We start from the raw sequence: 14,141 nt of genomic DNA on the forward strand, positions 1-14,141 counted from the left end.
GCTGGACCTCGCCTGGCGCCATCATCCCAGGCGATCCCAGAACACATGAGAAGGATCCAACACACGGAGCGCTACCGATCGGAACGAGACGCCAACTGGTAACATCACTGCCATTTAACTTTGTTGACAAGCGTTTTTATCGTATTCCCACAGGAAAGTATGGACCGCATGACGGCCCATGGGACATTCTTATCCTAAGCGATACCATCCATGGTCCAGAACAACTCTTTGTATTACCTGAGATACAAACAGTGCACCCTGGACAAGAGATTCTTGTCCAGCTTTGCTGCACGGACACACCTTTCTTTCTCCCACAGGGAACACCGATTGCTCAAGCTTTTTTACTTCCACAGAACCGCCCAGAACAGCTTCCTCTCAATCCTACAGCAATGTGGATAGAGATCGTGGGCTCAAACAAACTGACCATCGAGTGCAGCTTGTTCTGTAAAGGAGAGAGGGTCTACCGCCCAGGGATGCTGGACACCGGAGCAGACGTGACCATCATCGCCCGCTCCGAGTGGCCAGGGAATTGGGAACTGGAGCCAGTGGCAGGTATGATCTCCGGGATTGGTGGAGTTGCAGTATCCATGAGGAGCAAACGAAATGTTGTCATTGAAGGACCTGAGGGCAAGATAGCGACCACCCGACCATTCGTGGTAAGAGCCCCCATCACCTTATGGGGCAGAGACCTTCTATCCCAGTGGGGTGCCACTCTTAGCATTCCCAGCCAGGATTTCTGACTGGGGCCACTGAGAAACGTACGCTGCCATCTACTCCCCCGCTCACCTGGAAGACTGACAACCCAAAATGGACAAGGCAGTGGCCCCTTGAAGAAGAAAAACTCAGCGCTGTAAGCCCTGGTGGAGGAGCAACTTGCCAAAGGTCATATCACTGAGACTACAAGTCCTTGGAATTCCCCTGTCTTTGTACTGAAAAAGCCCGGCACAAACAAATGGAGACTACTCCATGACCTACGAAAGATCAATGAGGTCATTGAAGACATGGGCCTCCTCCAACCCGGCCTGCCATCACCATCGATGCTGCCCCGAGACTGGCTGCTGGCCATCATAGACATTAAAGACTGGTTCTTTAACATCCCGCTCCATCCCCAGGATGCACCACGGTTCGCCTTCTCCATCCCCTCTCTTAACAATGAAGCCCCACTCAGAAGGTACCATTGGCTCGTCCTTCCACAAGGCATGAAGAACAGCCCAACCACCTACCAGTGGTATGTCGCCCGCATTCTATCCCCCATCAGGAGCCTGTTTCCAGAAGCAATCATTTACCACTATATGGATGACATACTAATCTGTGCATCAGAAAAAACTTACTTGGACAGAACTCTTAAAAAGACAATTGAAACCATAGAAGAAGCAGGGTTCGAGATTCATGAAGACAAAGTGCAGCACTCCAGCCCATGGACTTACCTCGGCCTCCAGATCCGTGAGAGAACCATCGTACCCCAGCAACTCTCCATCAAAAAGGACCCTAAAACCCTAAGGGACTTACACAGCCTGTATGGATCCATAAATTGGATACGCCCCCTACTGGGAGTCACAAATGAAGACCTTGATCCCCTCTTCAACCTCCTCCATGGCAGCAAAGACTTGGACTCTCCATGCGTCCTCACACCTGAAGCTCGAGTTACCATCACTAAAGTTCAAGAAGCCCTGTCTTCACGCCAAGCCCATCGCGTTGAACCCAGCCTGCCTCTTCAGTTTGCAGTTTTGGGTAAAGCTCCCTGTTTCCATGGACTGATCTTCCAATGGGACCCTCAACTCAGAGACCCTTTGCTGATACTTGAATGGGTCTTCACAAGCCATCAACCTACAAAGACATTAACCACCTTCCAAGAAGTAATGGCACATTTAATAAAAAAGGCCAGAACTCGTCTCCGCTCTCTTGCAGGGTGTGAGTTCACATGCATATACTTGTCATTAACCACTGAAGATCTGAGGCTGTTGCTCTGGACCAATGAGAGCCTCCAGTTAGCCCTAGATAGCTACACAGGCCAAATTTCTGTTCACGTGCCAAAACACAGACTTTTCTACCGTGAAGCAGCTTTTAAATTGATTCCAAAATTAATCCAAAGTAGAAAACCTCTTAAAGCTCTGACTGTCTTTACTGATGGTTCGTCACATCAGTCTGTCATGACATGGAGACAACCCAATACCCAGAAATGGGAATCTGATATCCAAATAGTAGAGGGATCTCCACAGATTGCTGAATTAGCAGCTGTTGTCAGAGCCTTTGAGAAGTTTAAAGATGAACCTTTTAATCTGGTCACAGATTCGGCTTATGTCGCTGGCATAGCTATGAGGGCTGAACATGCTTTTCTAAAGGAGGTCTCCAACCAAAAATTATACCAATTGGTTTCTACATTAATCCATTTAATCTCGCACAGAAAACAGCCTTACTACATTATGCATGTGAGGTCACACACTGACCTCCCTGGTCCCATTGCCGAAGGGAACAGGAGAGCAGATGCACTGGCCATGCCAGCACAGACTGCAAACGTCCCTGACATCTTTGCCCAGGCAAAGTTGTCACATGCATTTTTTCACCAAAACATTCCTGCCCTCGTCAGAATGTTCAAGCTTTCAAAAGATCAAGCAAAAGCTATCATTGCAACGTGCCCAAACTGCCAGAACTACCAAATAGCATCTATGGGTACCGGAGTCAACCCCCGTGGTCTGAACAGCTGCCAATTGTGGCAAACTGATGTAACCCACTTCCCATCCTTTGGGAGATCCAAATACGTGCATGTGTCAGTTGACACATTTTCTGGGGCAGTGTTTGCGTCAGCCCATGCAGGAGAAAGTGCCATCCACGTCATCAAGCATTTTCTCCTTGCCTTCGCCACCCTGGGAGTCCCTGAAGAAATCAAAACAGATAATGGGCCTGCCTACACCTCTCACAAGTTAAAAGATTTCTTCAACCAATGGGGAATAAAACACAAGACAGGCATACCTAGCAATCCCACAGGACAATCCATCGTAGAAAGGACCCACCAAACCCTCAAAAGAGTCCTCAACCAGCAACAGAGAGAAACAGAAATCTTGTCTCCTGTTGAAAGACTCTGTAAGGCTCTCTATGTCATTAACTTCCTAAATGGTACATCGTCAGAGCCTGACCCCCCAGTACTCCGCCACTTCTCAAATTCAACCCAAGCTAAGCTCATGGAGAAGCTGCCAGTGCTGGTAAAGGACCCTGAATCACACCAGGTCTCTGGGCCTTTCCAATTGATTACCTGGGGGAGAGGCTACGCCTGTGTCCAGCTACCATCTGGCCTGAAGTGGTTCCCAGGAAAAAGTATTAAACCATACTTAGGCCCTACAAACACTGCTACCACAAACACCAAGAACTCTCCTGAGACATATACAGGACCTCCACAAAACCAGACCAGCTTGGCATGGAGACGAAAACGTCGCCGGATGCCCACCAACCAGGAAAAAGATCGTCCCACCACACGGCAGCAGACAAAACAGAAAGCTGAACAAGAAGCTACAGCAAAAAGTCAAGCCGTAGGCCAGACACAGCCTGGAAAAACTGATCCCTAGTTTATATGTTATCACCCCTTGTTACCCCAAAATATCCCCTTCCCTCAACCCTTGTCAGACTTCCCTAAACCCCAAAACCTCCCCTCTCACCACAAAGCTAACAAATCTTGCTTGTATTCCCTCTCAGAAGCCCCATCCCTGCCCAAAGATGAAATGTATCTACGTTGATGCTGTCCTCACCACTGCCTCGATGACCTAAAAGTAGACAATGACCTTTTGGACGATGGGGAATAACGGGATGGATTGCATCTTTGATTAAGGGAGCTCTGTGGGTATTCATTGTAATTATTACTGTGTTACTTATGTTCTCTTGCCTCCTACGTTGCTGCAGAAAGGCTGCTGGGAATGCCTTTTTAATAAATACAGAAGGGGGAGTTGTGGGATATGCCCAGCCACTGCCCTGGAGGGATGTCTGCTGAGATAAAAGATTTTGCAATCGCCCAGCAGGACTCCCTGGAAAGGTGACTACTTTTGAGTCATGGTGAGGAAAAGTAGACCCACAATCCTTTGGGATACCCTATGCAGATCGTTCTGTAACCCATTGGTCTGTCCCAGACCCTCTGTAATCCATTGGTCCCCTTGCTGATCCCCTGTATCCCTATAAAAGAAGACCAATTCGCCTCTGTAGAGAGAGAGCTCGTCCCTGGCTTCCCTTCGCCGGAGAGGACCCACAATAAAGCTACCTTTGTGCGGAACCAGCCACACGGGCCTTCTCGTCTCTCTCTGATCTGGTTTGGCCTAGAGGCTGCCCTGCAGAGCTGAGCTGGAATCACGAGCTGATATCACTAAAGAGCTGACAGCTTCTGCAAGGGCCCCTCTGCCAGCAGCTGAGAGGAAGACACCGGACCCCGGGAAGGCGATTCCTTTCGGGACCATCTCCCTGGACCGGTCATCTCTTCCTGGGTCACAGCCTCGGACCCCACCACCAGCTGTAATATTACAGTGCCACCAAATTCAAATAATGCTGTTATTCTGAATCATTTTCTTTCAGTGCAGTCTTCAGGCGAGACGCACCTGCCTCGGGTGAAAGTCTGGGTACGGGATCTACTCACTAACAAGTGGGAAGGCCCGTGAGAGCTCATTGCTTGGGGTCGTGGATATGCTTGCGTTTCCATAGATACTGGGGTACGATGGTACCTGCAAGATGTGTTCGCCCTGACCTGCGGTACCAGAAGCAGAATGGGACCAACAAGCAACCTCCAAATTATGACCAGAAAAATGCAGATCATCAGCCGAATGATCCTTCGAATGATGACCAAGATGTCGACCATCAGTCAGATGGTCCTTCTACAAGCAGAGACTGAACTTTAAGTTTCTTTTGTTATGGAGTCAGAATGTCAAAGCCCTTAAGGCTATCTAGAATTAGCAACTGATGTAGAACCCTTAAGGCTATTTAGAATTAATAACTGATGTAGAATTGAGTTCGCTAGATATATCTCCCATGGCACTGCTGGAGAATCTCTCTGCTCACTTTAAATCAGTATCTGATTTGGATTCAGTTTGGTAACAGCCATTACCAAACGGATCCCTTATGCTGTGTTTGTTCTCCTTGCTGCGAGGGATTCCGCAGAGGATTACAAACGCTGCCTTTCTGGTCTTAAAACAAAAAGGGGAAATTGTGGATGCTGAAAAGTTAGAAGCAGAGAAATTCTCCAGCTTTCTGCCAGCATCCTGTGAAAGGCTTGCTTTCTCACGCAGGCTAGCTGAAAACAGTGATAGGTTTTTGTAAACCAAGACTTCATCTCACAGGTGCAAGCTTGTTGTGTAGTATTGTTATGGTACACTGGAGAAAATATTTTGAAATGGGTGTTATAGGGTCTTAACCAATCACTCTGGGAGGTGGATGGTCAAGGGACCAATGGCCTCATGCCATTCTAGCGAACCAAGTTATATAAATGAGTTTGTAATTTATTAAATATTTCCATTTCCTCCTGGACTGAACTTATGTCGTTTTTGTCGCCGTCCCCGGTACAACAGCGACAGGCTCTCATTCAAATTCAAGATAAATACCATGGCTAGGGCTGTTACAACTTAGGCCAGCACTTGAATCCAAACCCAGGTCGCACCACTTAAGCCTGAACCAAAGATTTATGAGATTGGCCCCTATGTAGTGAGGAATATAGGCCAGAAATTATTGATGTTTAATCCAGAATGGTCTCTTAAGCGTGTAGAACTACTAATGCAAATTAATATTTCTGAGATCCAATCAGCCTGCTCCCCTTTAATACAAACATCCTTTGAAGGGTGGACAGCCTGGCTGCAAAAGCAAAGCCCCCTCAAAGGCAGAATGCGGAGAGATCTGACTGGCATGCTGGGAACAGGACTGGGAGTCTATAACGGAATTGATTCAGAGATACTGATGAATAAATTGGCCACGGCAACCAGTGATCTGACCAAATTAAAACAGCCCCTACAATCCTCCCTATTAGCATGAGGAAACGGCCAGTGGCAAGTCTCAAAAATACTCCCAGACCTCGCAAAGACCAGCGACCTGGACCACAGACTGATATTAAACACACTTGGTGTAGCTCAAGACAATGTATCATTTGCCCTTAGCTGCATACAAGCCCAATTATGGATGCAGTCAACAGCTTCCTTAATTATAAGACAAGGAAATGAAGGTGCTTTCCCTATTGGAATCCAAGGAGCTGTTTGGAATAATGCTACTAAGTTAGAAAGAAAGCTCCAATCCTGGTGGACCTTGGTAAATTTCACTTATGACCCAATGACTAACATAGCTACTGCCTTAGTGCTTACGATACGGAATGCCACAGTTTATGTAATTCATCCGATTGTTGCATTGGGACTAAACTATGAAGGGACAGTTTTTTATCCCTCTGAACACAAAGTATGGGCTCAGATGGTAGAAGAAAAATGGCAAACGGTAAATTTAGAATCTTGCATCACATGGGAACAACAAGGATTTATCTGTGAAAGTAATACACTTGATGCCAAAGACATATGCCTTGATGTAGAACAAGGCATTTGTCACTTCGAGGTCCACCCAGGCACTACACCGAAAACTGTACTTGTATATATTGTTCAAGGTTGTGTGTGCTTAAGAACTATCTGCACTTTTATGATGATAGATGACAGTGATATAAATGTAGCTGCCAGGAATCACTCTAATTTTTGTATTTGTAATTTTACCAAGATTTTTTGTTGTGACTTTTCGTATTTAGCACCGGTTGTGTCTCATCAATTCATAAGGTCTAACTACACCATATACCATAAATTGCTACCCACACCTATTGGGATGGACCTCACATTAGTAAAGCAATTAGTGAAACATCAGGATCTAATTGAGATTTTAGAAGAAATCCAAAAGAACAGGAAAAAGACCTTAGTCACCATCCATCATGACACACAAGAAATAAGCAGTATCTTGCAAAGAGTAAAACAAGATGCAGGTCATAACTGGTGGGGCGCGCTTTTTGGATGGTCACCTACCGCCACTGGCCTTCTGAATATTCTATGTCACCCCATAATTGTTTTATTAATTTTGGTGAGTACTTGCCTTATGTTGTCTATTATGTTGCTTGTTTGGAACTATAGAGTACTAAAGAAGTTATCAGTCTTAACTACCTTGTCAAATGCAAATGGAAAAGCATTAAGGGACACTTATCGTAAAAGATTATTAGGAAAAGAATTTGTGTATTAGTCAAAGAATTTACTAACTCTATAGAAAAGGGGGGACGGAATCAGGGGGAGGAGGGGGAAGCAGAGGGTAAATGATTTAATAAGAAGCTGTTTCTTAAAAACAATGTATACAGCTTGCTCAACACTTATTGTGCCTACCAAAGCAGAATGAGAAGATATAAGACTATTGATAAAGGGAAGGAATCTTGACCAAAGATCCTGTTTTCAAATCTAAAACTAACTTAAACCAGCCTTGAAGTTTGGACTTGGGCCAGGGACATAAGGACCATGCGCAGGGAAGCAAGGTGAAAAGTTCAGAATGAAGAAGACTACTTCATCTGAGGAAGACTCTTACTTCATCCCAGAGACCCCTACCCACGACCACCAAATGACACTGCGCAAGCGCAACGCAGATGTAAATGACTTTTGGGCTCATTGTAATATGAGGCGAGGCTAGGCAGGGCTAGGTAATGAATATGTATAGGCATATTGGGAAACTCAATGAATATGGAACTCGTAACCCGATATATACCAAGCTGAATGCTGCTGTTGGCATGCATGACTTTGGAGGAACTATCCCCCATGCGTCCCAGCGCTGGAATAAACTTACCTTCTTTACTACTTATTCTAGTAGTGGAGTCTTTTCCGCGTATCAGCCCAGCCCCACCGTTTTTCTGCCACTGCTCCAAGTTTTTCGCTACACTCAGCACCCCGTGCCTGCCGAGACATCATGCAGCTCCTGCTACAGCTGCGAAGTTTCTGCTACATTTTGTTTGCCAGCCCGGGTGTGCCTGCCTCTGCTGTTCCAGCTGCTACTCTGAGATTCCTGCTACAGCCCATTTTGCTATCTGGAGGGGCACCAGGATCGGCTGCCACTGTGAGGTTCTAAAGGAAGCCCCTTTTCAATCTCTCCCGCTGGCTGATTTGCTATTAACTGTGTGAAGAGGTGGCTGAGCTCACGCCACAGCGACCCCTGCAGCCACGTGGGAATCATCGCACCTGCCCTGCCTCACCAGGAGACAACAGTGCCCCTGCCAGCTCTGGTCTTAATTACATGTAGTGGTTTGGTCTAAAATACTCATTACTGTTTATCTTCTGTGAGATAAGAATTAGGAGAAACGCAAAGCAGGCACCAAACTTGAAAGAATATAAAGAAGTTTATTAACAGACCTAAAAGAAGGGGAAAAAAAAAAATTATACCACCTTCAGAACTTTCCTCCTCCCCCCACCTTCCTCCCTTCTCCCACTGACAATGTAAAAAGACAACCCTTAAGATGTTCAGTCTGTTTACCACTTCCATAATAACCTTGTTCAGTCCATTTAGAAAGAGAAGTCTCTTCTTGCTTGTGCTATGAAAACATTATCACAACGAGACAGCCGCCCACTTCCAAATATTGTTCAGTCCATTTAGGAAGAGGAGTCTCTCTGCCTGCATGTGAGTCCCTTCCCCCGACTTGCAGCTTTTCCCGCAACTGCTTTCGAGGGTCCACTCTTGAAGTTTTTTGGGGTACAATTTTAAGGTTGAGCCGTTCAGAAACAAAAAACAGAGGCCCTTCTCCTTCCCTGGGAGCAAAGGGTCTTCCTCATCTTCATCGTTAGGACTATCTCTGGGAGCATCTCTAGGAACTGAGGTTTTCTCCTTTCCCATTTGGAGCAAAAGTCCTCATCTGGTCCATCTCTCCCTGTCCAAACTTCTCATGAAATTACAGCTGCGTCAGCATCTGCCTATCTCAGCGCAGCTGCTTTTGCTTACGAGTTGAACACTCCACCCCCCATATCTTCATGAAATTACAACGGGATACTCTATCATAGCATCACAACAGAATTTCAGCTTTAAGCATCTCCTCTCTCTCTTCTCTCAGGTTTTCAGCTCTTCACAGCAATAAAAAGGGTTAATCTCACCTCGGCCTTGCAGCTTTGCAGCTGGGATGTTGAATTTTTCTTATCGCAGTGGAGAGGGGGGAGAGCCAAGCCGCTCCGGCTGCCCATGGCAAGGCAGTGGGGGGGGTTCCACGGCTGGAACAGGTCCATCGACTTCAGGATGGCCGTGGCCCGGCCCGGCCTGGCCCAAGCAGGGCCTGGCCGGGCCACTGGCCCCCACACGGGGCCTGCAGCCACCTGTCCCAGCACCGGAAATGAGAGAGAGCTTGGAGGGGGGAGTTTGTCTATTCTTAAGTGTGTATCACAGAGGCGGTCACAACTTTAAGTGGCTTAGAGAATTGTCCATATTCAAACTGGCCAGCTGATAGGTTCTATCAGGTCCCAGAGGAAACTGTAAGCACCCCTTAGCAAGGACATCCCTTCCGGAACTATGCTTGCTAACCTATGACATTACACCAAAGGGAAAGTTGCTTGATGTCCGAGAGAAGGCGCATATTGGGTTTCTGGTTTTGTTTGTTTTTGCTGCTGTTGTTGTTTGTTTGCCTTGCTATACATATACATACTTGTAAAGAACTTTTATTTCTTTTCCCATATCTTTGCCTGAAAGCCCCTTAATTTCAGAGTTATAATAATTTGGAGGGAAGGGGGTCACATTTTCTATTCCAAGGGAGGTTCCCGCCTTCCTTGACAGACATCTGTCTTTCAAACCAAGACAATGTACACAAATCCTGCACCTGGGGAGCAATAACCCCATGCACCAGTGCATGCTGGAGGCCCATCGGCAGGAAAGCAGCTTTGCAAAATAGGACAATGTGCCCTTGCTGCAAAGGTGGCCAAGGATATACTTAGCCTAATATAGAGGAAAGCAGGATTCATATATATTCAAAGACAGTTGTGTGGACCACTCAAAGTGCTCACTGTCCCTGGGGGTGCAGGGCACCACAGACCACCCTTTGGCAACTATGAGGGCACTGCCTATTTTTCTAAAACCTCCTATCCAGCTTAACACAAATCTTATATTGAGGCGTCAAGCCAACAGCACTGAATGCACGCTTTCTATTGTGTTTTCTCCCAGGAGGTATGCAGCATAGAAATGTCTACAATGGAAGTGGGGCTTTCAGGGAACAATGTAGAGCAACTTCTGTTGGTTCTGCGAAAGGTCCTGAAAAGTTAATGCCAGGCCAGGTCATTTGACTGGAGGGAGCAGCACCAAAAAGGCACAGGCACCTTTGGGGTGGACTTGATGCGGTAACAAATAACAAGAAATAGTACTCGTAGCTACTACAGCCTCTTCTGCGACCTCGTATCCCGCCCTCAAGGTCGCAGCACTACACGGGGCAGATCCCTCCGCGCCCTGAGGGCGCGCAAACTTCCTGAGCCATCGTAAGCACCAGGTCGACCAGGGCGGACCCACCAGGGGGCGGGGACAAGAGAAAACGACAAACAAAACAGCCAATCGAGGCGTAGGATTTACCGACGGCGATCCTGCGGTCCAATGGGCGCCGCGGAGGGCCTGGCCCAGTGGAGGAAGTGTTGGGGCCACGGCAGGCTTTGTTCTTGGCTGAGGAGATTAGCGGGGTGTGGGCCGCGCGGCATGGTGGCTTTACTATTGTCTTCGGAAAGATCATCGGCAAGGCGATTCAGTGGTACCATCAGCGACGAGGACGAGGAGGTAGTCGCGGCTTTGCTCTCTTCGCGGTTCCTCTTCCCCCCCCTTCCTCCCGCGCTCGCGGGCGTCTGAGCCGAGGACCCGGTGTGCGGTGCCCGGGCGCGCGGTAGGGCGGGTGGCGGCGCTGCTGCTGCGGGGTGGGTGAAGGGACGAGGGGCGGACGGGGCCTCTTTGGGTTGTGGCGCTCTCTACTGCACCATCCCCTAAGCTTGTTCGGTGCCGCACCCCCACCCCTCCGGCTGCCGCGGCGCGTACTGGGTTGCTGGTATTGTCCGGACTCGCCTCGGATGCCACCCCCACCGTGTCGTGTGCGCGCGTAGAGAAGGGCCTCTAACGTTCGCGCACTTGGTGTTAGCCGCAGACATTTGCCGCGTGATGTCCCTTTTGCACTGCAAGTCGTGCAAAATTTGCTGCCGAGGGATGAGAGTGGTTTTACCTCGTGTAGGATGATAGTTTTGAAAGCATATTTTAGGCGGACTTAGTCAGTCTCAGGCATTCCGTGTGTGTGTATGTGAACAGTGAATGTAGGATTAATGATTGTAATGAGTTGTTTCAACATAGGAGAAATGCCGGACACGACTGATGTTGTAATTACATCAAAGAGGTTTCACAGCTTCGCTGTGCTAGGATTTGGTTCTGAACCCCCAAACTGGATTATTAGGGCAAGGACTTACACATTTTACCGTTTTTTCTTTATAAAACTCCCAAAAAATAGAAAGTGGACATCCTGCAGGCTGCAAAAGCTTCCCAGACCTTCTTTCTGTGGGGAAGTAAGACCGTGATAACAGCATGCTTGCGAGGGTCACGGGTGCTGGTGCTGGGAACGAGAGTGAGCTGCTTAGATCGGGGGGAAAACAATGCAGCCGTTGCCTATGCGATGTTAACTTTAAGGTAATATCCCGTATGATTTAGTTATTAAAATGCTGAAGGTTAACAGTTAAGGATGCCTTCTGCTTTGGAAGGTAGTGTTTGCGTGCAATGTAGAAGACAGACTGGTCCTATGCACTTGCAGGCTTCCTGTGATTATATGTTTGTTCAATGCTTGAGCTCCCTGTCTTGTGGGAAATGATTGGCCACTGCTCTTCCACTTCACTAACCTCTTTGCTGATTCAGTCAAGCCATTTGTCTCCTGCCTCTTCGTGGACCACATCCAATTGAAAAACTGCTTAGGAAACAATCAGCCTGAACTAAAACATACTGAAGGTTGTTAATTGCAAGTGGTGGCCCATCTCCTTGCTCTCATCGTCTTGCATGACGAATACCAATTCTGGAGGGGGCTCTGGAAATATGTTGTATTTTGGGTGTAGAAAGCATTACTATCATGCAAGAAAAATCAATGTTCGGGCTTGTGTTTTGCGTATCCGGTAATCTGCTTCTGTAGGAATTCAGTGGGGCAGGTTGATTTGCATAAGCTATTACCTTTCTCTGAAGCCGGTTATGTTTTGTTTGCTCTTCCTCCAGTGCCGTGCGTTCCGTGGTCTTTCACTGCAATCTGGGACACTTTTCCTAGTCATGCCTAAGGAGCCAATTATTGGGTTGTCTGAAGCTGAAGGTTCTGGTGAATCTGTAAGTACTGTGTGAGCTTTCTGTATGCTAAACTGTACCTGTAGATAGTTTCTCATTTACTAGACTCTTTCCCATCCCCCTTCCCTTCTTGATAGGGCACAGTAGGCTACTTTGGGTTTTGTGGCGCTATAATCTTTTGCCTCTAGCTTGTAATGGAGTTGAGCTTTCTGACTAAAAGCAGTGATAAAAAGCAGTGCTCATCCCTGGGTATGTACTTCTGGTGCAAAATGCAGTGTTGTTTTGGAGTGCAGTCAGGTGCCTATTGTCATGGTTTAGTGTAAGAGTAGTTGTATTTCTAATGCAGGGAAGAGGGCTTGGGGTTATTGGCAGGTCAGGGGCAAGGAAGGGCAAAGCTGGTTGAGAAGTGCTGGATGCTTTGCTTTTAGCTATGAAAGTTAAGTTCAAAGACTTTGTAAACCCATGCAAAAGGCAGCCTAAAGTTTATTTTCCACCAGGATTGCTTATGTTGCCTGAATACACAATGGGGGCTTTAACCCAGAGACAAATTCAGCTTCAGTGGCTGTTTTTTTGATTGTTGCCGTCTATCTTAAAAAAAATTGCCTAGCTCTCTTTTGCCACTATACTGTGCATAATTGGTCTTTGTAGCTTTACTTGGAAAGCTTCAGTTGCCAGTGGTCGGACACACATTAATTTGAAGCGTAATGGTTGAATTGCTAGGAATTTCCTAGCTGCTTTCTCTGGGTGGTTCTCTGCTCTCGTTCCTTCCCTTCCTACCCTCTCCCCTCTGTGTTTTACTTTTTTCTTTTTTTTTTTACTTATTTATGGGTTTGTACTTCCTTCTCCAGCTTCTTGGGCATGTAATGATTGTTGGCGAGATGTGTGTTGCTCACCTGGGCCTGACCAATGGATTCCGGATGGTTGTGGATGAAGGGCCCGAGGGTGGGCAGTCTGTCTATCGCATACATCTACCCGTTCTGGGTGGCCGTCAGTTGGGCTGGCCGCCTGGCTAAGATTTTGGCACCGCAAGAGTTGCTGCACGTGTACAAATCGCCACTGAATGGATTTCGTCTGTTGCCTGTCAATCTAGCCGCTGTCGATGTGTAATTTTTTGTGCCGTGTGTCTGTGGAAGGTAATAAAAGCTTTGAGCAGCAGTTGCACAATAAAGATTTGTCATGGGGATATCACCTCCGTCTTGCGCGTCTTACTGAAGGGAAGTAGTTCTGCAAGTTCAAACCAGAGTGCAAGTGTGTGAAGTGTTTCCGCCTGTTAAGAACATTCCATAGATAGATAGTGATTTTCCTTTTCATTTGAAGTGTGATGCTGGGAGCACTTAGCAGTCTCTTGCATCTTGTAGGAAGCAGCATCTTAGCTCTTTGGCAGAGGTATGTCAAAGTACAGAAAGCCTGTGTAGGCTACTGCTAAAACTGTAGAAGATACTGGGTGTGAGGCTACATGCATGCTTTCTAAGGGTGGTTTCAGCATGGTGCACTGTGTTGAAAGCATCCACCTCCTGTTGGACCTGGGTGTTCTGGTTACAGGAGTAGGGTGCTGGTTTAGCACTATGTGCATGGAACTAAACTGTGTATTGTACTACCCTCTATGTCGTTCCTGATGAACTGCTAATGATGAATCACTTGCAGTAGCTGCCCACTGTACACCCAACACCTCAAGCTACAAGATGGGTGTTAAATGAGATGAGGAAGAAGAGGCAAACCTTCCTAAGCAGGGTAGTGTTTCTTTTTCTTCACACAAATGACTCAGCTGTGGTAACTCCCCTCTGGGGAAGCACCAGCACATTCCCACCCAGCCTGAGGGGTCATCTCTGCTAATGGGCCATAATGGAATCAATGGTACTAAGATAATA

At 47.2% G+C, this 14,141-nt stretch overlaps 1 protein-coding gene across 1 annotated transcript; it reads left to right on the plus strand.

Annotated features, from left to right (window-relative positions):
• The first annotated feature begins 389 nt into the window (after window positions 1-389).
• LOC116437358 (histidine triad nucleotide-binding protein 1-like) lies at window positions 390-13,461 on the plus strand. Its single transcript, XM_032095027.1, is given in 6 exon segments — window positions 390-656; window positions 10,156-10,158; window positions 10,629-10,721; window positions 10,723-10,752; window positions 12,211-12,315; window positions 13,122-13,461. Coding segments are annotated over 6 exon segments (663 nt in total). The 3' UTR covers window positions 13,287-13,461.
• Window positions 13,462-14,141: the final 680 nt, after the last annotated feature.

Source organism: Corvus moneduloides, chromosome W (assembly GCF_009650955.1).
Source record: "Corvus moneduloides isolate bCorMon1 chromosome W, bCorMon1.pri, whole genome shotgun sequence".
NCBI classification, from domain to species: domain Eukaryota; kingdom Metazoa; phylum Chordata; class Aves; order Passeriformes; family Corvidae; genus Corvus; species Corvus moneduloides.